At 39.4% G+C, this 24,560-nt stretch overlaps 1 protein-coding gene across 1 annotated transcript in view; it reads left to right on the forward strand.

Annotated features, from left to right (window-relative positions):
* The first annotated feature begins 1,848 nt into the window (after positions 1-1,848).
* Positions 1,849-24,560, forward strand: part of UNC13C (unc-13 homolog C) — a 402,369-nt gene continuing 379,657 nt past the window's right edge. The window contains exons 1-2 of the mRNA XM_065558178.1: positions 1,849-4,453; positions 19,346-22,566. Of these exons, the coding sequence (XP_065414250.1) occupies positions 19,611-22,566 (2,956 nt within the window). The 5' untranslated portion in view covers positions 1,849-4,453; positions 19,346-19,610. The remainder of the gene's footprint in view (positions 4,454-19,345; positions 22,567-24,560) is intronic.

The following is a 24,560-nucleotide window of genomic DNA, read 5'->3' on the forward strand; positions in this document are numbered from 1 at the left end:
CGGTTAGAGAGAGACTGCAGTGGGGCTCTGTCCTCCTGCCTCCGGTCCTGCAGAACATCTACAAGGTGCCGGAGTGTGTCCGTTTGCTCCCTCATTAGTCCAAGCAGCGTTTGAGTCACCTGCTAGTCTTTCTGCCACCACCTCTCCTCCCGTTCGCTGTGTGCTCGCTGGTATTGCGACATGTTCTCCCTCCACTGGATCTGCTGGGCCGCAACGGCTCGGGAGCAGCCCATAAGTTCTGAGAACATGTCGTCCCGTGTCCTTTTCTTTCTCCACCTAATCTGCACCAGCCTCTACGAGGGGGATGCCGGGGTAGGTTGGGAGACAGTCGCAGCTGTGGGATGGGAAAAAGAGAGTGAATTCCTCACAAAGGTAATTTTTTGTGAACAATGAACATAGTCTTTCTCTGTGAACAAGACCATGCACAGCACCTATCACATGCACACTCAGGACAAGGTCGAATTTTCAGCCTTCGCATTCAGTGCCTGGGGTCTTGCAGTGGAGATCAGACAAGCGGGGCAGGACAGTGGAATTCGGGTAGCAGGCTGACATGGTAAGCCGTAGACTTTTGGCTGCTTAAAACTTAAATTATAGCAGTACCCTCCTTTCACATTCAAAGCAATGCTCCTATCGTTGGCCAGTTCCTGCTGCCGGCAATCCGGCAAGCATGAACTCTGCCCCTGTCCCACCCCCTCGCGGCTGTCCCCGGGAAAGATCCCTGTATGCTGCCCCCTCCCGCCTCCACCGCGTGGCTGTAAACCGCTGGTGACAGTTCTGTAAAGGAACAGGCAAGCAGTCCCAATAGTAACATTCCTGTAATTCTAAGCAGGTCACCATGAGCGACATCACTCTGCTGAGAATTTCTGAGACCGAGAAAGAACGCATGCTGCGTGAAAGCCAGCAAAAACCAGGGCCGTATGCCGCCATGCTCTGCAAGGCAATGATCCCAGAGTACTTGATGATAGCCTGGCAAGGAAAAGTTTCCTACCACGGAGGACACAATAAGGCCGCTCTCCCCAGGAACCTCATGCAAAGGCTTTCCAATTATCTCCAGGAGAGCTTCGTGGAGATGTCCCATGAGGATTTCAGCTCTATCCCTGGACATATAGACCTTCTTTTCCAGTAGCTGCACTGGCAAGGACTAAAAAGTAGAGCACCTAGGGCAAACAGATCACGAAAAACCCATTGTTAATATTCCTGTTCTGTTCAAAATAAATGTTTACATGTTTAAAACACTTACCGACTGATCCTTCTCCTGATTCAGGGTCCGGGTTAACGCCTGGGGACGGTTGGTAGGGGATCTCTGTGAGGGTGATGAAGAGATCCTGGCTGTCTGGGAAATCAGCGTTGTAAGCGCTGTCGACTGCCTCCTCCTCCTCCTCACCTTCCTCATCTTCCCCGTCCGCTAACATCTCCGAGGAAGCGGCCGTCTACAATATCCCATCCTCAGAGTCCACGGTCAGTGGTGGGGTAGTGGTGGCGGCTGCACCTAGAATGGAATGCAGTGCCTCGTAGAAACGGCATGTCTGGGGCTGGGATCCAGAGCGTCCGTTTGACTCTTTGGTCTTCTGGTACGCTTGTCTCAGCTCCTTGATTTTCACGTGGCACTGCATTGCATCCCGGCTGTACCTTCTCTCTGTCATGGCTTTTGAGATTTTCTCGTAGATCTTTGCATTCCGTCTTTTCGATCGCAGCTCCGAAAGCATGGACTCATCGCCCCACACAGCGATCAGATCCAAGACTTCCCAATCAGTCCATGCTGGGGCCTTCTTTCTATTCTGAGATTGCATGGTCACCTCTGCTGGAGAACTTTGCATTGTTGCCAGTGCTGCTGATCTCGCCACGATGTCCAAACAGGAAATGAGATTCAAACTGCCCAGACAGAAAAAGGAATTCAAATTTTCCCGGGGCTTTTCCTGTGTGGCTGGTCAGAGCATCCGAGCTCGGACTGCTGTCCAGAGCATCAACAGAGTGGTGCACTGTGGGATAGCTCCCGGAGCTATTAGCGTCAATTTCCATCCACACCTACCCTAATTCGACATGGCCATGTCAAATTTAGCGCTACTCCCCTCGTTGGGGAGGAGTACAGAAATCGAATTTAAGAGACCTCTGTGTCGAACTAATAGCTTCGTTTTGTGGACGGGTGCAGGGTTAATTCGATTTAACGCTGCTAAATTTGACATAACCTCCTAGTGTAGACCAGGCCTTAGTCTCCCACTGTGATCTCAATGTCCTAGTCTCAAGCCTGAAATAGATTTGTATGTGTTGTAATTATCTAACTGAGGACCTGACTTCAGTGGATGTTTGATGTCTGGAACAGATTTCAGGATTAGGTGCTTCCTTACTGCCTGATTCTTCAAATCTTTGCAAGAGCAGTCCTACTGACTCTAAGGGGTCTTCAGAGGGGCTACTTACATAATTAGGACCACTCACCTAATTAAGGGTTTGCATGATCAGGCCTTTCATGCTAGTGGTGAGTATTTCCCCTTGCCCTCCTAAGGCGTTATTTATTGTATAAATAACGAATGTTGTTTTCTTCTTTGCCTGTGGCAAAAATGTGCAAGATTTGAAGAACTGTTGTATTTAGATTTACATGAAAAACTTTGTTTTTAACCCAAAGTCCATATGTCATAGGCTAATGTGCCATCAGCAGGATTTGTGTGACAAAAGGTTCATTAATCTGGTTCAGAACTATACATATTATTATGAGGTAAATATGCAATGTTTATAGGCCGCAGAAATTACAACAGGACAGACTTTTAAATTTATGCTTTGTAATATTGTTTGTCAAAATAATGCCAATAGACAGAAAACCTCTGAAAAATAACTTTATTATCCTAAATATAATTACATTATGCTAGAAAGTATCTCATTTGATTTTAGTCAATCAGTCTTCTCCACAAAAAAAACCATTGTTTTCTGAAAATCTCATTGTTTAGTAATGATAATGCTATGATTGCAGGAAGTAAAATTTACTACTCATAAAGCTTAAATAATTTTTAATTATATATTAGTCATTCTTTAAGAAATATGTAACCAGGTCATTTAGTTATAAGTGCTTCAGGTATTACCAGCAATTAGAAAGTTCATATGTATGAACAAGTTTATATGAAATGTACCACTATTAAAATCTAGGTTTCTTTTAGCATTTAAGTGCTATAGATTTTGCAGTTAGTAAGAACCAGAGGTAAGGTGACAGTAAAAGGAGTTTATGTCTGTGCATATACTACATACTTATATGTAGATATGTAAAATTTTAACATATATAACAGATGTGACTTTTTTTTTTGGTCTCAAATGTGTTTGTATACAAGATTTTCCTGAATGTGTTGGTATACCCTTTGAAGTGTAAAACTGCATTGGATGTGTCTATATAATACACTGAACATGTGATCCTTATGTATATATTAAATCACACACACTGGTAAATCAATTGACATTTTAAAGTGCACACACATAATTTTGTTCTGAATGTTTGTTAATATACAGTCAATCAATTCTGACTGCCCAGCCGCCAGTAAACAAAACTTGAGTTCCTCTGCCTATTAATTGATTGCATACTAGAAGGTTTTGTATATTAATACTGTGCACAATGGTGTGTTTATCATTATCTGTGAGTGCTATTAAATAGAGAATGATAATTATTAAATCATTCTTCAGTTTCATTACCGGCAATGACCACCTGCTAATGAAAGCCCTGCTGGAAGAAATGTGTGTACAATCATGACTCCAAGTCACGTTAGACTGATAAATGAAAGGTTAGATGAGACATGGCCCTAGCAACCAGATTTCTTCTCCAAGCAAGAGGCAGCATCTTATAGTGTTATCAGTGTTATGGCCAGTGATGCACCTGCTAGCTTTCAGGGAGCATCACATGTGTTGTTTCTGTGAGCGAGGACTCTCACTAAGCCTATTTTACTCAATCTGTGAAGCAGAGGAGCTGCCTTCCACACAGGAGGGCTGTGGCTATTGCAGTGAATACTGCATTCAGAAGCAGTAGCAGGAGAAAACAGCGATGGGTGAAGTTACCGGCACATAAAACACCAGGATGCTTACTATTCTCAATTGTTGATGTTGTATTTGAACAGGAATAGGGAAACTGACTCCCATTTTGCTGAAATAGAATTGAGATGCAAAGGGAAATAACATCTAAGAGGAGCAAAAATCAGTTTTATGCAAATAGCTAAGTTGTAATAGAAAAAAAAATACATTTAACGCTGCCTAGGGAACACGATGGAATTTAGAGGAACAGATTCCATTGCAGACTAACAGCATGCCTGATTGCACTTGAGTTGAATCACTGTGAAGCAGCTTCGTGTTGTGTTGTACCGTTTTATGGCTGAATGAAGAATTGGAGAATAGGAATGGGGTTATGTAAAGTATTTCTGCATAAAAGGAAAATATTGTAGAGCTGGTATGTAATTTTTTTATTTTTAAGAAGAATTTAATACAGGTATGTACTCTTTCTACTATAGCACCTAGTAAGCATATATTTTATGTATTTCCTTTGTTTCTCCTCCTCATTTTCATTCTCAATGTACCTCCCACTGTTCTAGCTAATGTAATGCATTGATTTGTAACGGCTTTTTTTCTAATGCTAAAATGTTGGTGATGCTATCAAAGCTTGCAGACTTTGAGTCAACACTTTTATTAAAATGCTTTCACTTGTAATGTTATGATGGTGGTAAGTTCATGCTGTAAGATTAGTGAAATATCTTTCACAGAAAATAGATGTGCAGGAGGCGCCTCAGTTCTTTAACTCTGATTTTATTTTAAACAGAGTTAGAGCATTTTAAAGACAATGTTGACAAACAAACTATATAAAAAACAAAATGGAATGATTGAGATCTGAATCACTAGTGAAGATGTGGTATGTTTTGATTGTACTGTTCAATACTTTTTCTAGTTCATGATAGGATTAGCAATGAATTGAGCTTTACAGATGCTTATGCATTTCTGGGTCTTGATTAATCTTTCAAGATGAATACCCTGCAGCTTTGCTTTGAAGGGACAGCTTTACTTAAAATGTAAGCTTGATTCTATTTCACAACTATACTCAGATGTATAAGAATACTATCTTCTTCCCCAAAGCCCCATAGCTTAACAAAGAGTAACCATTTAATACCCTTAGGGATATCACTATAGATTCAATAAGAAGGCATCTTTAAACAGTAAGATAGTATAGTATTTACCACCTTCAATTTCCAGAGATTAGCACTTACTTAGTGTTTTTACTGTAAAAGGTGCCTGTTTTTTATTTTGTATAAGGAAAGAGAAAGTTATTTGAAGCTCAAATAGAGGCTTGAGTGTTCATTGACCCTTCCTTCTACTTTCTTTTAAAGTATTTAGACTGATCTCCCAGTTTACTTTTGTATGAACAATCATTTTTTTCCACTGGTGAGACTGAATATTTTATTTGGAATTCAGACCAAATGCAAATCCATGTGTCTTTAAAATGAGGGGACTAATACTTGCTTTTGGTGGGCATGTCTGGTAAAATATAACTGAAACACAAGCATTTAAGCCTCGTAGAACAGTAATGTCCATTTGCTTGTTCAGTCCTGACATCTTTCAAAACATTCAGTCGGCTGCTTAATTTGCCTCCTGGCAATTTTTAAAGTAACATTTCTTCATAACGCTTTGTGATACAAAGGGTTAATGTCCGTTTCAGATTCTTAATAATGACATTACCCTTAGCTTTCAGTAGTTCTTGTGCCTCGAAAGCTTTTTTTGGCAAACACTATTTGACTGTGTGGTAAGGTGTAAAACCCCTAGCCTAATTATAAAGGTTTAATCATCATTCAGAATGAATGATAAATGTGAATGGCAGATGTTTGTATTCTGAATTTTGCTGTCAGTGCTAATATAAACTAAATATACTCACCCTTTTTAGTATATTATGCCTTTATTTATTAAATGGTACAATATCTGAGTAATAAAATAGAAGTTAAGGATACTGATTCATATGAATGTTCTAAAATTAGTTCTGATTCTTACAATGTGAACAATCCATATACAAGTAAAAATGTCTAGGAAAAAATACTACTCTTTCTAAAAGTTGTAAGGAAAGTGTACTATAGTGAGCCTAGATAGATTGTGCATCCTCTTCATGCTGCTTATGTTACACTGAAAAGCATGGGAGGACTTGTGGCACCTTAGAGACTAACAAATTTATTAGAGCATAAGCTTTCGTGGACTACAGCCCACTTCTTCGGATGCATCCGAAGAAGTGGGCTGTAGTCCACGAAAGCTTATGCTCTAATAAATTTGTTAGTCTCTAAGGTGCCACAAGTCCTCCTGTTCTTCTTTTTGCGGATACAGACTAACACGGCTGTTACTCTGAAACTGAAAAGCATGTTATGAAAACAGATGTAATTAACCTTCATTTGGGAAGATTTCATACAGATGCAAACCTGAGGTTTTTTTTAAAAAAAAACTTGCACAGAAAACGATTTAATTTTCTATTTTCTTTTTGCTTATGGTTGGAGGTATATGTAGCCATGTAAGTGTTTTCTTTTTGACCATGTCTCTGATCCTGCAGTGAAGTTATAATGCTGTGCTGGTCTCATTGGTGTCTTGCTGTGAAAATGCTGTGACATCACATATGTAGTGCTGGGACTTCGGAGCAGAATCAAGGAGAAGGAAATGACTGCTACTTTAAAACATCATTTATAATTAACAAAAGTGTCAATGAACTCTGTGAATATTGCAAGGAACTTGGTTGATTTAAATGAAATATGTTTTAAATCTGTTCTTAAAAGTTTATATTTATAAAGTAGTCCTGGATATAAGGCTATGATTTACTTTACTTTGCCTCTTGAGACCACTATGGCAAACTGGATATCATTGAACTATAACAAATCTCTCTGAAGCATAAAAATTCTTTGGCACCTAATCACATTTTTAAAAGGCTCTACCATATTTCCCACAGAATTCATTAAAGCTGGGGTTCTGAAGTAGACATGCTTATTTTTGGATAGAAAATTAAAGTAAATGTGTATAAGGCTATTGACTGGTTTAACTCTCCAGTAAATGGAATCAAAAGCAAGTTTATTGTGATTTAAAATAAATAGGTATTTTGTGTATAGGAGTGTGGGGAACATGTTTTTGTTTTTAATTTTGGAGCTGTGATAATTCCCCATACCAGTGAGGAAGCTAGCTTTATCAGTTACAACATACACCTCTACCCCGACATAACACTGTCCTCGGGAGCCAAAAAATCTTACTGCGTTATAGGTGAAACCGCGTTATATCGAACTTGCTTTGATCCACCGGAGTGCGCAGCCCCCCCCCCCACCCCCCCCCGGAGTGCTACTTTACTGCGTTATATCAGAATTCGTGTTATAGCGGGTCGCGTTATATCGGGGTAGAGGCGTATTAGTGTTTAGCTCTTGGTTCTGGGCTCCATTTATTGTTCAAATAACTACAGACTCACAAAAGGAAAACACATACATCCAGCTGGAGCTTCCTGCACAGCCACAACTCCCTAGGGCCTGCCACCTGGAGTCTTCCTCCCTTAGGGACCACTGCAGGAGACTCTTCTTTCCTGCAGCTTCCCTCTGCAGTCCCCCCTTGACCAAGCCACTTGCTGGTTCTTATAATCACATACTCCCTTTCCAGCTGGGTCTGATAATTGACCAGTGCTGAGTGGCCCTAGGACTCTGGCCTGTAAAGTGGAAAACCACCCTGTTATAGGGGCCAAATCCTGATGTGTGCTTAACACCTCCAGTGCTCATTGGCATCAAGGAGAGTTGCAGATGCTTAGCAAGGCTCAGATTTGGCTTCTAGAGTATGTGTATGTATGTATGTATGCAGAACACATGATGCTGTGTTGTAACATAACTGTTCTCTCGGCATGAGTTAGGGTGTGATCCTGGCATTTTCTCAAGGGACAATGCCCCAAGTGAATGTTACAGGCCAATTTAAATAAAAGCCATAATACCAACTCCACAGTATCATGTATCCTATATCTTCCACATGTTTACCAGAACTACTATTTTAGAAGTGTTTAGGGAATATTTAACATATATGGACTATTTTTGTATCACTCCACCTGTAAACAGGTTCCCTTAGTCTGTTTCACAGTCACAGGGCAAAGGGGGGAGAGTGGGAATATAACTAATATATCGTAAAACCTTTACAAATTACCTAAAAAAATTTTCATAGGACATCCAATCTTAAAATCTGTCGCTGGTCCAGGTCTGAATATTGCCTGTCCTGAGGCTTAGGCCAATGTAATTCTGAGGTTGAAATTGTGCATTTAGGGGGAAAGAATGGGGATTATTGGTTGCTGAGTAATGGGAAAAAATAGTGGTTGTTTAAACCTGCTCAACGGTTTGGAGTGTTGGAATAAGTCTCAGAGAGATGGTTTAGTGGTCAGAATGGAAGTAAGGCAGTGAAAAGACCATGATAAATGACATTTTTAGATGTGCTTTCAGTTTATTACATAGCTTTCCTCTCTAAATGTGTGGTATATGCAATTTAATGTTAGTTTATTACTTACGTACTATGGGCCTGATACTGAAGTCCTTATGTGAGAGATCTCCTACAGAAGGCAATGGGAGTTTGCCAAAATAAGAATTGTCAAGATTTGGCCATAAATATGATAATGTGTTGATAGTCTCTTCATTTGATCAATGAGAATAAAAATAAATTTATATTCTTTTATTGAAATATTGCACAAAACAATGAAGAATTTTATACACTCACAATTTAGTCTATACATTAAAAATCCATTATTTACAGTACTGTGGTAAACATTAATTTGAATTATACTAAGTTATTAGTATAGTTATTAATATAATTAATTATAATATATACATAATTAATATAGTTTATAATAATTTTTTCTTTAAGTGGAAACTTTCTTTTCTCTAAATATTTCTAATGTGTGGGACTTTACATAGGAATAGTCCTTTTTAAAAAGATCCATGCTAAATCTTACTGGCTTTTGATAAGAATGTTATCTAAAATAGGTGTATGTATAATAATGCATACAATTGTAAAAGACCAAACATATCTTACAGCTGATATTGGTTTTTCTATCACCATTGTGTATGTTGATTATTTGATTTCCCCCCCACCCCCCCGCTGTTTGGGTTAATGTTAGGGATAACTGAAATGTGATGAGGCCCAGTCAGACACAAATAGGAATGTTTTAAGCTAGTTTAATACCGTAATATGGTCAACCATCACATAACACTGAAGCTATATGCCAACCAACTCCTGTTCCTTTAAAAACCTTGTGTACATTTACACTATATTCGGATAGGGTATATTAAGCCACTTAGTAATGAGTAAGGCAAAATGGATATTATTAAAATTAGAAATCTACTGTAAGGTATCTTACACATAAGAGAAATTTAAATATAGTTCTATTGTATTCCTTAAAGCATGTATTCTAATCTATAGCTTTAGTTAAGATCACTGCTCCAGTGCCCTGAGGACTAACTATGATTTTTCTAGTTTTAGTTATAAATTCCATATTGGACAATTATTTCTGTGGAGAAAAATACAGGAGATATGCCTGCATCCTTAACAATTTAGTCTTGGTTATTCATCCACATTTGTGGACCACTTACTAGAATCATAATCGGGGGGTTTGCATAACCTCTTTTCATTGACAAATGCATATAATATACTGAAGTAGCACATAAAAATAGGAAAAATATAGTAGTGCTGCACAACTGAAAAGAGTATTGCAAAATAAAATGTTTATAAAACTCAGATATTATCTATAGAGCAACCTATCATGAAAATATACCAGCCATCCAAACCCTCTATTTGCTCATGATATTGGTAATAAAGTAAAGAAAAATGAAATTTTATTCCCCGTTCAAAATAATTATTCACCCCAGATGGCTGGGAAATTATAATTATAGAAAGCCTCTCTGTAGATAGTTTGAAAAATATATTACTATATACCGTTAAGTAGTTCAAACAGCTTGTGTACATTTATGAAACAGCTATTGACTCTCAGAACCACTTGATGTAGTCACTGATTCACAATGTTCAATGATATATTGTATGGCCAAATTCGGATCTAAGCCACACTGGTGTAAATAAAGTTAATATCAATAGAGTTACATCAGTACTTTAGTCACTCCACTTTATTATCCATTATTGGGTTACATTAGTGTAACTGAGTTCAAAATCTAGCCCATAGCTTATAAAGTACATAAATGCCAAGTTGCTAAGTGTCTTGGAATATAGCTCTGCTGTGTGCTCTGTAGATTAGTTTGCATAACCTACTTGAAAAGCATACAGTCAAATAGATGGTACAGCATAAGTTAGGTGACAGTCATCTGATTCTTTTCCTTCTTTGATCTAATCTGTCTTTTAGTTAAGTAGGTCAGCCATTTTGACACTTATCTGTTTTGCTTATTCTGCCACTTTATAGAGTGCACCTATCATAAAACTTTAGAACATTAGCAGAGAGACAATCTCTTTAAGACATACAGGATGCAAACCATGAAGGGCTTTATAGGTTAAAAATAAGCAGCTTGAATTGAATGAGTTGGAAGCCAGTTCACTCAGTGGTGCACAGATGCGCTGGTAATATGCTGCATATGAGAAGGACTGCTGAATAAGTGGACAGCCACATTCTGCATTAGGGCTGAAGTTTCCAAGTGATCTTTATGGACAGTGGCCACAGCTTCCTAGGCAAATGCAGATGGGGAAAAGGCACTCTTGGCTGCTACTGCGATATGAGCATAAAAAAAGTAAGCACCTCTAGTTGGCACATGTTAGTAGTAAAAGGATAGTTGCTCCTTCAGGTGTGTCTAGCATCATTTCTGCCCTATCCCTACTGAGCTGCAACCTGCCAGCTCTCATTCCAGTCTCATTTTTGTATTGATACTGAGGGCAAATCTACACTACAGTGCTACATTGGCATAGCGGCACCAATGCAGCTGTGCCGCTGTAGTGCATCTGGTAAAGACACCTATGCCGACGGGAAAGTGCTTTCCCATCGGCATAATTACTCCATCTCTGCAAGAAGTGTACGCTATGTCGTCAGGAGAGCGTCTCCTACCAACACAGCGCCAGCGTGGACAGCGTGAAACTTGCGTTGCTCGGCGGGGGGGGAGGGGCTCTTTCACACCCCTGAGTGACGCAAGTTAGATTGACTTAAGTGGTAGTGTAGACCTGCCCTGGGAGAGCTGCTCAACATCTGTAACATCTGGGTTCAGTAAAACTGTGACATAGAGTTCATTGTCATGATGATAGAACTGCAAGCCAAAGAATCTCTCTATCCCCACTAATGGCCTCCTGTGTGAATTGAGCAGAAAGGGTGACAGAACCCTACAGTTCCCCCACACAGGAAAATCCCCAGGCAGATAGTTGTCCAACAGAGAAAAAGAGCCACTCTAGTGCAGATCTGTCTTTCTTTGCCGGAGTCTGTAGCAAGGTCAACTATACAGTATATGCAATATTATACTAAACTGCATTTATGTAACAATCTTTACAAGCCGGTCATGGAGCACTTCATAATGCAACACATAATTATCATTATTTAAGAACAGTAAAAAAGCAGCAGCAAAGTATTTCTTCAAATCAAATTAGTTTGAATCAGGGTTTTGTTAATTAAATTATACCAGTGTAGTTAAAATCATCTAGTATGGACACAGTTCTACCAGAGTAAAAGGGCATATACCAATATATCTTTTTCTGGTACCCCTGACCAGCATACAGTAGACTAATAAAAGCATAGTTTTACTGTCATAACTGTCTACCCTAGGATTTTTACCAGCATAGCTATATTAGTTTAAAAAAATTGCACCCCTAATGGACATAGCTAGGCTAGTAAAACTGAAGTATAGACCAGACTTTAGTGGCAGGAGCATGTCATGAGACTCTGGAGACCTGGGTTCCAGTTCTTAGTCTGATGTTGACTTGGGGCAATTTGAACCTCTCTGTGCTTCAGTATCCACAGCTTATAGATTCCAAGGCCAGAAGGGACCATCTAGTCTGGCCACCCAGACAACTCAGGCAATAGAACTTCCTCCCAATAATTCCTAGAGCAGATCTCTGAGTCTGTTTTTGTATCTTGATTTAAAAATTCTCAGCGATAGAGAATCCACCATGACCCTTGGTAAATTGGGCCAATGGTTAAGGACTCTCAACGTTAGACTGAAATGTCCATTATTTAATATTTGCTTCCCATGGAAATAGTAATCAAATCACCCCTTAACCTTCTCTTTGTTAAAATTACCATCTATTTATTAAGCTGTGTGAATTGGGTTGATTCCATCGTAGCCCCCACATAGGGTTGCTGGGAAGTGTAGTGAATCTATCTATCTCAAATGGAAGGTGTTTATGTAAGTGCAAAATAATAATTATTTAGGGCTTCATCATGCCTTTAGGGCACAGTCTTGTGCCGGCAGTGGTGCAGAGCCTCATTGCATTGGGGAGCTCTATGGGCATTCTGCCTCTCCCATAGCTTCTTGGTATCTGTAGCACACAAACTGCTACCTCTTGTTTTAATGGGGGACAGGGAAAATGACTCTCTGGCCCTCCTGGATTGTGTCTGGCAGATTGAAAGGGGGAGCAGTGCCATGGATCTGCCTATTCCATGCCCCTCCTTAGTCCTTTGGGAGCACTGTGCTTCCCCAAGTTGATCCTTGCATGGACTCTAGAGGGAGGAAGGCGCTTCTCATTCCCTTTATTGTTACTGCAGGCTCATGAAATAGACAGCAAGGACTTAACCCCTTAGTTTTAAATATCTAAATGGGCTGTGCATTTTTATAGCTATAGGAAATTAAGTTTGACAAAAAGCATAATTGCAAAAACTTCAAGTTCCCCCGATCTCAAGGGAAAAATAAATATCAAGCCACTTTTTGATTTTGTGAGAAGCTGACATTAGACCCATAACTACAAAACACTGCATAGGTACTTTGAGCCATAGCTATTAAAGGTCTGATCCTGCTTCCATTAAAGTTAATGAGAGTTTTGTCATTATACTATATGCATATAAAAATAACGTCTTAATACAAACTTTTATAGGCAGATAATGTGAAGCTGGTAGCAATGTGTTAGCACAGTAGCTGCCTGTAAGGATAGGCGCTGCTGTAGTTTGAAAATAATAGGATTCAGAATGTCATGAAATAGTGAAGGAATTAAAACAATTAAGCCTTGGAAACCAAGACATTTGCCTGATATACCAGCCCCTTCTGGTGGAACATTCTCAGCTTGGCAATACTTTGCCAGTGATAGAACCATGTTCTAGTCTAGTGACATATCCGAGCTACCTATTCACCAATAAGTGCAATGTCAGTATAACACCAGAGCCACATTCAGCCCTGGGTTACTCTAACTGCATCTGTGGGAGAGGCTGCATAGGGTTCTCCTGTTTTGGTTCCCTCTCCTCCCCTTCACTTCTGCAGAGGGAGCACATGACAGATTTTCCCCCTCTCCTCTCCTCTCCTTGGCCATCCCAAACTTCCCAGCACAAAACCCGATACTCGGGCTGTGCATTTGACTTAAAATAGCTAAAGCCAACTAATATTTATTTGGGTCCAATTTCAAATAACATGGTGAGGTGTATAACTTAGTGTCTTGCAAACCATCTTTTTATTTTATTTTACACCAACTTGGCATGATGTTTCAATGGGAGACTCAAATCTGGACAGACAGATCACTGAATGAGAACTCTCTGATCACTGAGAAAATGTATTTATTCCTATATCCTTCCCACAAAGTGTGCTGCCCTACCTACATCCTTCTGACTGAACCTAGCAATAGCTTACTGATTAAAAAATAAGAGGCATGAACTAGATCTCTGCAAAAAAATGAAATGGATCAGACCCAAAGAGACCATCACCATTTTATGTGGATAAACATGATTTAAACAAAAGCAGTGCTTGAGAGTGCACCAATAACCTGTAAGTGTATGATAAATGCTGCTGAGATCCAATGAAACTAATGTGAGAGAACCTAAGTCAGCTCCAATTAGCAAGTCTATGTACATCTAACAATGCAGCTTTTAAATTGCTTGGGTGTTTTCTAAAACCTGACGTGAAATAAATCAAATTGAGCTAGACGAGTTTGCAATTCTGTATAAACAATGTTCTCAAGGATCTTTGATACAAAGCATAAATTAAACATTGGATGGAAGTTAGACGTATCGTTGGCTGTCAAGGAAGGAGTTACTAAGACTTGTTTGAAAATGGATGGTAATGTTCCAGGTTCCAATGATAGATTCATTATTCCTTGAAGTTTTGTAGCCTGAGCAGTTAAACGTGCCCTTAGTAGCCAAGTACAAACTGGATGTAATGCATATGTTGGTGTTAAACCCTATATTCCATCATAGATCTCTGACACTCGCCTCTGAGTAAAGATAGTTGGCTAAAGGAGAAGATTAAAAACGCCATGAGTGGAGTATGCAGAGGAGTCAGTCAGTTCACAATCAGCTCTGAGGGCTTGTTCATAAAATGATTATAAACGTCCACTGAAGAAGCTAAGAGGTTATTAATTGATCTCCCTACATTTACAAACATGCCTTAAAAAGAGCTTCAGGATGATTCCTTCCTCTGATAGCGACATGGGAGAATTAGACTTCCTTTGCTTTAAGGAGAACTTTCTGATAGTGCAACAGACGCCATTTGCACCTGTAGCTTCCAAGGATCGTCCACTTTTAATACCCTTGGTCAAGAGCCTAGGAGAATAAAAAGTCAACATAGCTACACTCATTTACAACAATTGAAAATCTGGCCCATATTCTAGAAAGGTGCCATCTTGTGTAAAATAACATGCAGCTGCCATGGAGGAGGAAGATGAGTGTTCTCTATTCCTAATCTATCTGCACTTGGGCCAAATCCTGACATGGTTGTAGCTGGGAGAGGAAAGAAGGCTGCTATGCATCTTCTGCCCCAGGACTGCTGCCAGCCCGAGTTCTATTAGCCAGGCCTGGGCACCATGCAGTGCAGTTTGCTGCTTCAGTGTATACTACTGGGGCAGGTGGTAACAGTTCATATGCACTGTATGTGTACAAGATTTCTTACCTCCTTTTTGTGCCAAAGGATTTTTTTGGTTTCAGAAAGATTTAGAAATTGAAATGAAATGGTCTCAAACTGTCAATTTAAAAACGAATGCATTCAGAGGCTAGTAACACACTGTGTTGATGATATTAGACAAAATAGGAATGGGTGCTCCAGAAACAAACAAGTCAAAAACCCAGAGATGGTCTATCCTTTCCATTCTTTCTATCCCCCATCTCAGTAGCTAATGCTGAAACCTTCAGATGCAGGCAAGAGAGAAAAAGAAAAGTGCACCCAACTGTGTACAGTACAATTTGTACCTTAGAGAAAATGTCTTCCTAACCCCAGCTGGTGATCAGCTTCTGCCCTGAAGTCTGAGGGTTGATTGTCCTAGTAGCTAATTTTACCCTAACTGCATGCACTATTATTGTTCATATAGGGGTCTTACTCCTTTTTTTGAGTATTATACTGTGGCAATGTGTTTCAGAGGTGAGTGATACCTGTATACAAAGAGTACTTCCTTATATCCGTTTAAAATGTATTGACTCCTATTCTTGTATTATGGAATAGGAGCTTCTATAGACCATTGAATATTTTATACTTCTATCATATTTCCTCTTGCTCATCTCCCTTTTAGACCAAATGGCTCTCGTTTGTAGCCCCTGTGACCCCACACTAGTAAATCAAATGGCACCTTTGGCCCCACACTTTTAGCCCTTTTCTGAACCTATTCTAATTCTTCCATATTACTCTTTATCTCATTCTTAGTACAGCCAGCTGAAAATCAGACAGCTTAAAATCTTAGGCCTGTGGGTACATCCTGTCCTCTGCTGCACTAGGGTAGGCAGGAATGAGGGATGGAAGATGATACAGAAAGACTCTTCCACTGAGCAGAGTCAGAGAGGATACTTCCATAGGGCACAGGAGAATCCAGGTACAGCACTACCTGAACACTATGCTCTAAAGATCTGAGAGCTAGGAGGATGTCTAGCCTTCCAACCAGCCAAGTGTGCATGCTACAGTCAGAAAAGCTGTGAAGTACTTCCCCAGCCCATGATCCTAGTCTGCCTGGTAGAATCCTGCCCCGGCCTAGAGAAAGAACTAAACAGCATTTCTGTTCCTCTGACTGCACTAGCCAAAGGAGGGTTTAGTCCTTAATCACATTTTTGATTGCTGCTGCACATTAAACAGATGACTTAATTAAACTGTGCAGATTATTCAGAGGGAATGCAGACAGAACCAAAAATTGATATTTCATCTCATTTTCAAGAATCAATTCAGGGCTAACCCAAGTATGTATATAAATATTGCTTATTCTTTTATCTACAAAATATGCCTCCAAGACTACAAAGTGTTACTAATGTGAGTAGTCCTATCGGCTTCAATGACCTTACTCAGGTAAGTCAGGCTTGCCAGATCAGGCATATAAATATTAGAACTGTAAACATTGAAATTTAACAGTTCTATGTGTTTTCAGTATTTTTACCCAATAAAGCCCAGCTAGAGTAATAGCAACATTTTTTAAAGTCCTGTCGCAATTCCCAATCCACCAATTGGAAAAGGATTAAAATTCTCCCCTGAATCCTCTTTGATGGCCCTTCTGGAAGTAGTTCTACTTCCTCTGGGGGAAAAAAAATGTCTCTATTATTTTTCTTCTGCAATTTTATGTATCCCACAAAACTGGCAATCAGTGTCCCAAAGGTACATGAATGGATTTCAATTTGCCACCTATAAGTTAGTGGCTATAAACTAAAATGATGATGATTTCTTTAAAAATAAAATGGAATCCTTGGCTAAGTACAGTGCTACCTTCTGTTGGCCTGATTCTCCAAACACGTACACATGGGTAACTTTATTCACATGAATATTCCACTAACTTCAGCTGAACATATTTATACCCACTTGTAAGTGTTTTGGGGAAAGAAGCCCAATATTTGTAAAATCAAAGACTTGGTGGATGTAGCAAGAGTTCTGTGTAATTCTTCTTTTAGACACATTTCAATGCTGAAGTTAGGGGGAAAGATTTCTAACTACCATCAGACTACACAAAAGCTGCAACAGCCAAAAGTGCTCACTATCAATGCAATGTATCCAATTTGCCAACTTTACATTAATTGTCTGTTAATTGCCATTGCAGTATTACTTGCTAGACAGTTAAAAATATTCTAACAGTCAGGGTCGGCTTTTTTGCCGCCCCAAGCAAAAAAAAAAACTCGCGGGGCGGCCGGAGCGGCAAAGCAAAAAAAAAAAAAAACACAGTGTGGGGCGGCGGGAGCCAGAGTGCAGGGGGACTCCCTGTGCTGCAGATGTGCCCCGGGCAGCGGAGTGCGTGCCCCGGCTAGTGGAGGAGAGGGGGAGGGAGCAAGGGGGAAGAGAGAAGGGGAGCCAGAGCTCTGCACCGCTCTGGTCGGTGGGCAGGGAAGGATATGGGCTGCCCTGCTGGGCTTGCTGCAGACCTGGCACCGGCTGGGGCAGACAGAGCGTGCAGCCCACTCCCAGCAGGGTGCTCCTCTCCTCCGTGCCGCCGCCCCCTACAGGGCGGCCAAAGTAGCAAACCAAAAAGAAAAAACCTGCGGGGTGGCTGGAGCGGCAAAGAAAAAAAAAAAGGATTGGAGGGAAGCCGCCCCTTAGAATCTGCTGCCCCAAGCACGAGCTTGCTCGGCTAGGGCCTCGAGCCATCCCTGCTAACAGTGTACACCAAATTGAGCCCTGGAGTAAGCAGTTACAGCTCACATTGATATCGATGAATTTTACCCATTTACACCAGGTATGTTTAGCCCAGTGTCTTCTGAAGCTTTTGATCCAAGGAAAGAATATCTTCCCTTAAAACTCCAGCCCTGTTTGACTGTAAACCACATTTTGTTGGGGCAGATTCTGGATGGCCCTTATATGGCTGTACAGTGGTACTGGAGAGGGATAAAGGGCTTTCACCCTTATTCCTTGTGTGATTTTAATTATGGGCCAAGCAGAATTGTGTCCCTGCTGTCCAGGGAGCTCCAGAACCTTTCCATTCCTATGTTCCTGTGGACCCTTGACACCCCACAGCGGGTGGGGAGGAGACAATGCCAGGGCTTTGACACTACTGTTCACTGATCCAATGAAGCTGAATAAGCTGCATCTTCCAGAGGGTTATGGCAATGGGTGCACTGCCTTTGCAAACATAGAATGCTCTTGGAACTCCTGTCTCCCAAGGAGGAATACCTGCCATTGCTCCCTGGGGAGCAGTGTAATGCCGCATTGCCCTGTATTAAGGTTTGTGGCTAAATGGCACAGACTAGCCCTTTGCCTTATGGAAAGCATAGGCAACAACTGTGCAAATGACACTTGCTTAACGTTTCTTACTTGAACTTACTGATTAAAGAGTTCTCGAACCAAGCCAGTCTAATCAAAGCAAAGAGGCTATTTGCAGTGGTATAACACCATTCTTCTCCAATGGGGGTTCTCCTGATCAGGCAACTATGCAATTTGATGAGTAAAGTGAATTCAGTCTCCTAAAGTGAACACTGAGCCCCTTAAAGAAAGATTTTTATGACACATAGGGAGGACTAGTTAACTTAAAAAACCTAAAATAAAATTCCATAATACAAGCATTTTGTTGTTGCATTTAGGTCCTGATCCAGCTCCCAAGGAAGCTAATTGAAAGGTTCCATTGACTTCAATAGGAGTTGGATCAGGCATTTTAAAAGCCAAAATATTGAGACATTAAACATATATATATTAACACATGATAAAAATTGTAATGCATGACATATCTCAGTGTTTCTCAATGACTAGTTCATGGACCGGTGCCAGTCCCTGAGAGCTCCCTGACAAAGTTTAGGAAGGTAGCAAGCCGGTCCACTGAAATCTGGTTTGAATGGGCATTTATTCTAAAATTAAAAGTTTAAAATAATTTATTTTAATTAATCTACAGTTCAACATTCTGATCTATATTCTACAGTTTGTAGAATATTTACATCGGCACATTGGTCCCTCTAAGTGTCTTACTGAAAATGAAAACGAATCAGACTAATTGAAATCATATCAATGGAATGCTATGGATGAAGCATTTAAAGTATTGCAATATTCTTACTTTTCCGATGAGAAATATAGCTGTGAAGATACCGTTTAATAATCTTGAACCTACCATTTAATAATTGTCATTAAAAATCTATAGATCCACACAGCAAGAATGCTGTTTAATATGGCATTGCTGGCCCTACAATTAAATATATTAAGTTTGATTGTATTTTAAAATGGACATGGTCTAGCTGGTTTCTCTTATTGCCAAATGTCACATAGATTTCAAAAATGTTTAGTGTTGCCATGTAATGGATTAAATGATAAATTCTGTTTTGAAAGCCATAGTAACACTATTCCCTCCTTTTTAGACACTGCCAGGAGCCATGGGGAACAAAGCAGGATTTTACAGCACATTCAGGCCTCCTTCAGGATTTGGTTTCCGATGAACACATGTACTTTTTCCTGTCAAATGATACCAAAACATTGGTAGTTTACATGTTGAGCACATCCTCCCTGTCTACAGTCCCAGCTGATAAAATGTACACTCACTAATGATTCTGTTGGAGATACAAATATTTTTCTGGATCTGAAATTGCATTTTTTGTGGGGAAAGGTTAATATAAATTGCTCTCCATGGTTTCTGCCCTTTTAAAGAGCCTGATCTCATCTTACATATATAAGATTTACAAAGGAATGTTTACAAAGAAATTGGGAAATAGTACAAAAAAGAAAGAGAGTTCTCAGAGCAAAAAGGAACAAGACTTAACCCAGGTTGGACAGACAAAGAATCCAAAGTTTTCAAATACTTTGAAAAGCACCGTTAAAAAGATTGCAAAGTGTCCATCTGCTCGCAACTTGTCAACTGAAGAAGAGGAAGGTAATAAAGAATTTTCACTTTCTCCAACATTCAGTTACAGAGTTGCTATTGCCAATGGACTACAAAAGAGTATTTTTGTAACAAACAATAATAATGAGGAATTATTTCAAGATATCTCTTCAAATGATAGTTCATATTCTGAGTCATTAAATGAAGTAAAGGGTAGCAGCAGGAAAAAGGAGTATTTATCACATACAATGCCTGTGAGACGCAACAGAAAGAGTTTGAGCAGTCTTGCTCCATCAGATGGGAGCTCTGATGGCGAACGTACTTTGCATACCCTAAAGCTAGGAGCTTTACGAAAACTAAGGAAATGGAAAAAGAGCCAAGAGTGTGTCTCATCGGACTCAGAGCTGAGCACATGGAAGAAAACATGGGGCCTAAGAAGCAAGTCGTTAGACAGAACTGGTCGTCACCAGAAATCCAATGCCCTGGAACCAGGCTTTAGTTCAACTGGGTGTATTAGTCAAACACATGATGTTATGGAAATGATCTTTAAAGAACTTCAGGGAATCAGTCAAATTGAAACAGAACTTTCTGAATTAAGAGGACACGTAAATGCTCTGAAACAATCCATTGATGAAATCTCTAGTAGCGTAGAAGTTGTACAAAGTGAAATTGAACAGTTGAGAACTGGATTTGTACAGTCACGAAGGGAAACTCGAGACATACATGACTACATTAAACAAATAGGCCACCCAGGAAACAAAGCAAGTCTTAGGTTTTTAAATGTGCCTGAAGACAGGTTTGAAAATATTGAAAATGTGGTTTACAGAATTTTAATAGACAGAATGGGGTTCTCAGAGGCACAAAACACAATTAAAATTGAATTGGCCCATAGATTAGGGCAACAAAGAGACTGTCCCAATGCAAAGCCTAGACCTATACTTGTATACTTCGAAACAGCACAACAGAGAGATTTAATTTTAAAAAAATCTTATAAACTTAAAGGAACCGGCATTGGAATTTCTACAGATATCCTTTCCCATGACATGAGAGAGAGAAAAGAGAGAGGACTGCCTTCCTCTCAGACATATGAAAGTATGGATATGAAACCAGAGCCAAAAACTAAAAAACATGACTGGGTATCACCTGATGACAGTGATAAAGAGCTGGAATCCGATATAAATAGGAATAGTTATGCAAAGATATCAAAATCAGCATTTCAGATAAAAGCGAGCACTACAAAGGGAAGTGTGGAGTCTCCAAATACCAGAATCCAAGGTAGGACTGTTGATGGCAGCATCTTTCCAAATAAAACAAATTATGGTGAACAGTCACCAGAATTTGACAATGTGGATAAGCAATCAAAGACCTACTATTCAGATATGCCACCTGTTTGGCATTCACAGAATGATTTTACAACTCCCAAACTTAGCCGTTCGGAGTCAGATTTTTCAAAATTGTGTCAGTCTTACTCTGAGGATTTTTCTGAGAATCAGTATTTTAGTAGAACTAATGGCAGCTCACTATTGTCTTCCTCGGATCGAGAGCTTTGGCAGAGAAGGCAAGATGAAACATGCAACTGGTATGGTAGCTCACAAGATCAGACTTTTAACCAAGATATGCAGCCTTATCCAGAGCAAAATGAAGCTGAAAACACTGAAACAGTTGACAGTGGTGTAAGCAATGGAATAATGTGTGTATCTGGAGACAGAAGCCATTATAGTGATTCTCAGCTCTCCTTACATGATGATCTTTCACCATGGAAAGACTGGAATCAGTTAGATCAAGGCACAGACTTGGGCCTAGATTCATCCACACAAGAAGCTTTTGCTTATGATATGAGCACCCCTTCAGACCAACAGATAGATTTTGGAAAGTGCCAAAGTTCTGACCTCCAGGATGACACTGAAAGCTATGACTTTACCCTTGATGGTAATTCTCCATGTCCTGGCCTCGACAGTGAAACACACAGTCAGTGGATCAGTCAATATGATGATTATCAGGAAACAAATTCTAATTCCCTTTATCAAAATCAAAACAGATTGCCCATGATGTATCGAAGTCAAAGTGAACTACCAAGTGATGAATCAGAGGAAGCACCTCCTAAATCATGGCATAGTCGACTAAGTATAGACCTTTCTGACAAGACATTCAGCTTTCCTAAATTTGGATCTACACTTCAGCGTGCTAAATCAGCCCTGGAAGTGGTCTGGAACAAAAGCACACAAAGTTTAAGTGGATATGATGATAGTGGATCATCTTTTATGGGGAGATTTAGGACTTTATCCCAGTCTACTGCTAATGAATCAAGCACAACCCTCGATTCTGATGTTTATACAGAGCCTTGTTATTACAAAGCAGAGGATGAGGAAGATTTAAGTGAGACAGGTGGTGAGAATGAAACAGATTACGTAGAAGTAATGGAACAAGTTCTTGCTAAACTAGAAAATAGAACTAACACAAATGAAACTGATGAACAGGTTCAGGAGTATGAACTTGAACAGTTTTCATATGAAACTCCATACGCAACACTACAAGAAGATGAATATAACAAGCAGTTTGACAACCTGATCATCGAAGATGGGTTGGAACCTGCAGAAGATATAGCTGCTGAAACAGAAATCAGGGAAGATGAAAATCAAAATATCCCAGTGATGCCTATTGAAATTACAAAGAAAAAGAGAATACGCCCATCATTTAAAGAAGCTGCTTTAAAAGCCTACAAGAAGCAAATGAGTGAGTTGGAAGAGAAGATCCTTGCTGGAGGTACTGATTAAATATTGTCTAGTAAACAAACTTTGCTGTCATAATTAAAGATTACCCTTATTTTCTACATAGGGCCCAATCCTTCTCTCATTGAATTCAATGACAGAATGCCCATTGACTTCAAGAGGAACAGTTATTAGACCCTTTAATAAAATTCGTATTTTTCAGTCTTGGGGTGAAATCCTGGTCCTACTGAAGTCAATGAGAGTTTTGCAGTTGACTTCAGTGAGGCCAGAATTTCACTCTTAGACTATATTCTGGAAAAATCAGTTGAATACTTTTTTGTTAGCTTTAATATGCCACACAGATGATTTAAAAAACTATTTAAATTTTGTATTGTGAATGAATAGTGGATGAAAAATCAGCATTTTGTTTAATTGGGTTAAACTCTCAATTAAGTTGACTATATAGTCTGTTTTTAATGAATACATTTTCACACAACGTTATAAGTAGAATAACTAGGAACAACCAAAGTGTTCTAATATGACAGTATTTTTCCAGCCGGCTTTCATATAGATGATTGGTTTTATGCTCGTCTTGATGAACATGTAGGTTAGATTTCTGAGCAACATAACTTTCTGTGCTATCTTAATTAGTATATAAATCATTGGTCTGAATTCTGTCCTTAGTTACATTAATACAAGCCCATTGAAGTTAGTTCTGAGATATTAAATAAAAGGGGGAAAAGGTATATGTGATAGCTTCAGTGTAAATGAAAAATATGGGGCTTTTATCATGTTTAAGTCAAAGAGATTGCACAGACAGACACAATTTGGTCTACTAAATTTATTTTCCTTATTAATGGTTCCATACTTAGATATCCTTTCAATGGTTATATGATTTAATTACTGTAGTAATCCACAGAAGAGTCCATTCTTAATATTTTGTATTTTGAATCTATTCATGTACTAGAACATTTGCAATTAATTAGGACCACATAATTACCATGACTAGCAGATGGTAATTGTCACCTTAACTGAATCTTTGCTCAGTTTTTAATAGTTGCTATGAAAAAATATAATCTGATACTTTCACTTGAAAGATGAAGAATTGTGCCTTCAGCTAAAGAAATTTATTTTGTAGTAATTAGTGCCTCAGAAGCTTTGAATGCTATGAAGTTTTTTGTACTTAGAAAACTATTTTTATAATAAATGCGCAGTCAAATTGAAAGTATGTTGCACAGCCAAATAAGCACCATTCAACTAGACTTCATGTTGGATTTAAATGATAACACTTATCATAGGTTGGCATTTTGCAGACATTTCTGCAATACTATGCTAGAAACCAGATACTGTATTTATGGAAAATGGGTCAGCAGTTTGACATACATTTTCATTTCTCTCTAGGCTCATTACTACCAACCAAAACTTAGACAGTAAAAATAGTTAGTCATGATGCTTAGACAATATTATAGACTAGGGACAGGAAAAAGGTTCGAAAGGTTAAGGAAGCTACATATAGAGAATATAATAGAGTGAAACCCATATTAAAAACCACTGCTAGTAGGCACAGCCCAGGTCTTAGAATATATTCACTAACAAATGAGAAGTTAGATGTGTGTTTTATCTCCTATGATCAGCTTTCTGGAATGCAGAAAAGTGATCCCTCTCTCACTCCTGCAAGTGAAAGGATGTCCACTGAAGGCATTTAAATAGAATAAATCTACTGAAGGCTTCCTCTTAAATAAAAATCTGGTATTTCTAGTGTAAATTCTTGAAGCATTTCTGACGGTATGTTAAAATCTCACAGAGATAGAATTCTTGTTTTGTGCACCTGGCTATTCGCCAAGGGACCAGTGTGTGGGGATGGGGGCACTGAATCCTATTCCCTGGATAGAGGACTGTAGGGCACAGAGTACTTACACTACATCTTCACTACAGGGGGGGGTCGATTTAAGATATGCAAATTCAGCTACGCGAATAGCGCAGCTGAATTCGACGTATCGCAGCCGACTTACCCCGCTGTAGGGACGGCGGCAAAATCGACCTCTGCGG

The sequence above is a fragment of the Chrysemys picta genome, chromosome 10, assembly GCF_011386835.1.
Source record: "Chrysemys picta bellii isolate R12L10 chromosome 10, ASM1138683v2, whole genome shotgun sequence".
Lineage (NCBI taxonomy): Eukaryota > Metazoa > Chordata > Testudines > Emydidae > Chrysemys > Chrysemys picta.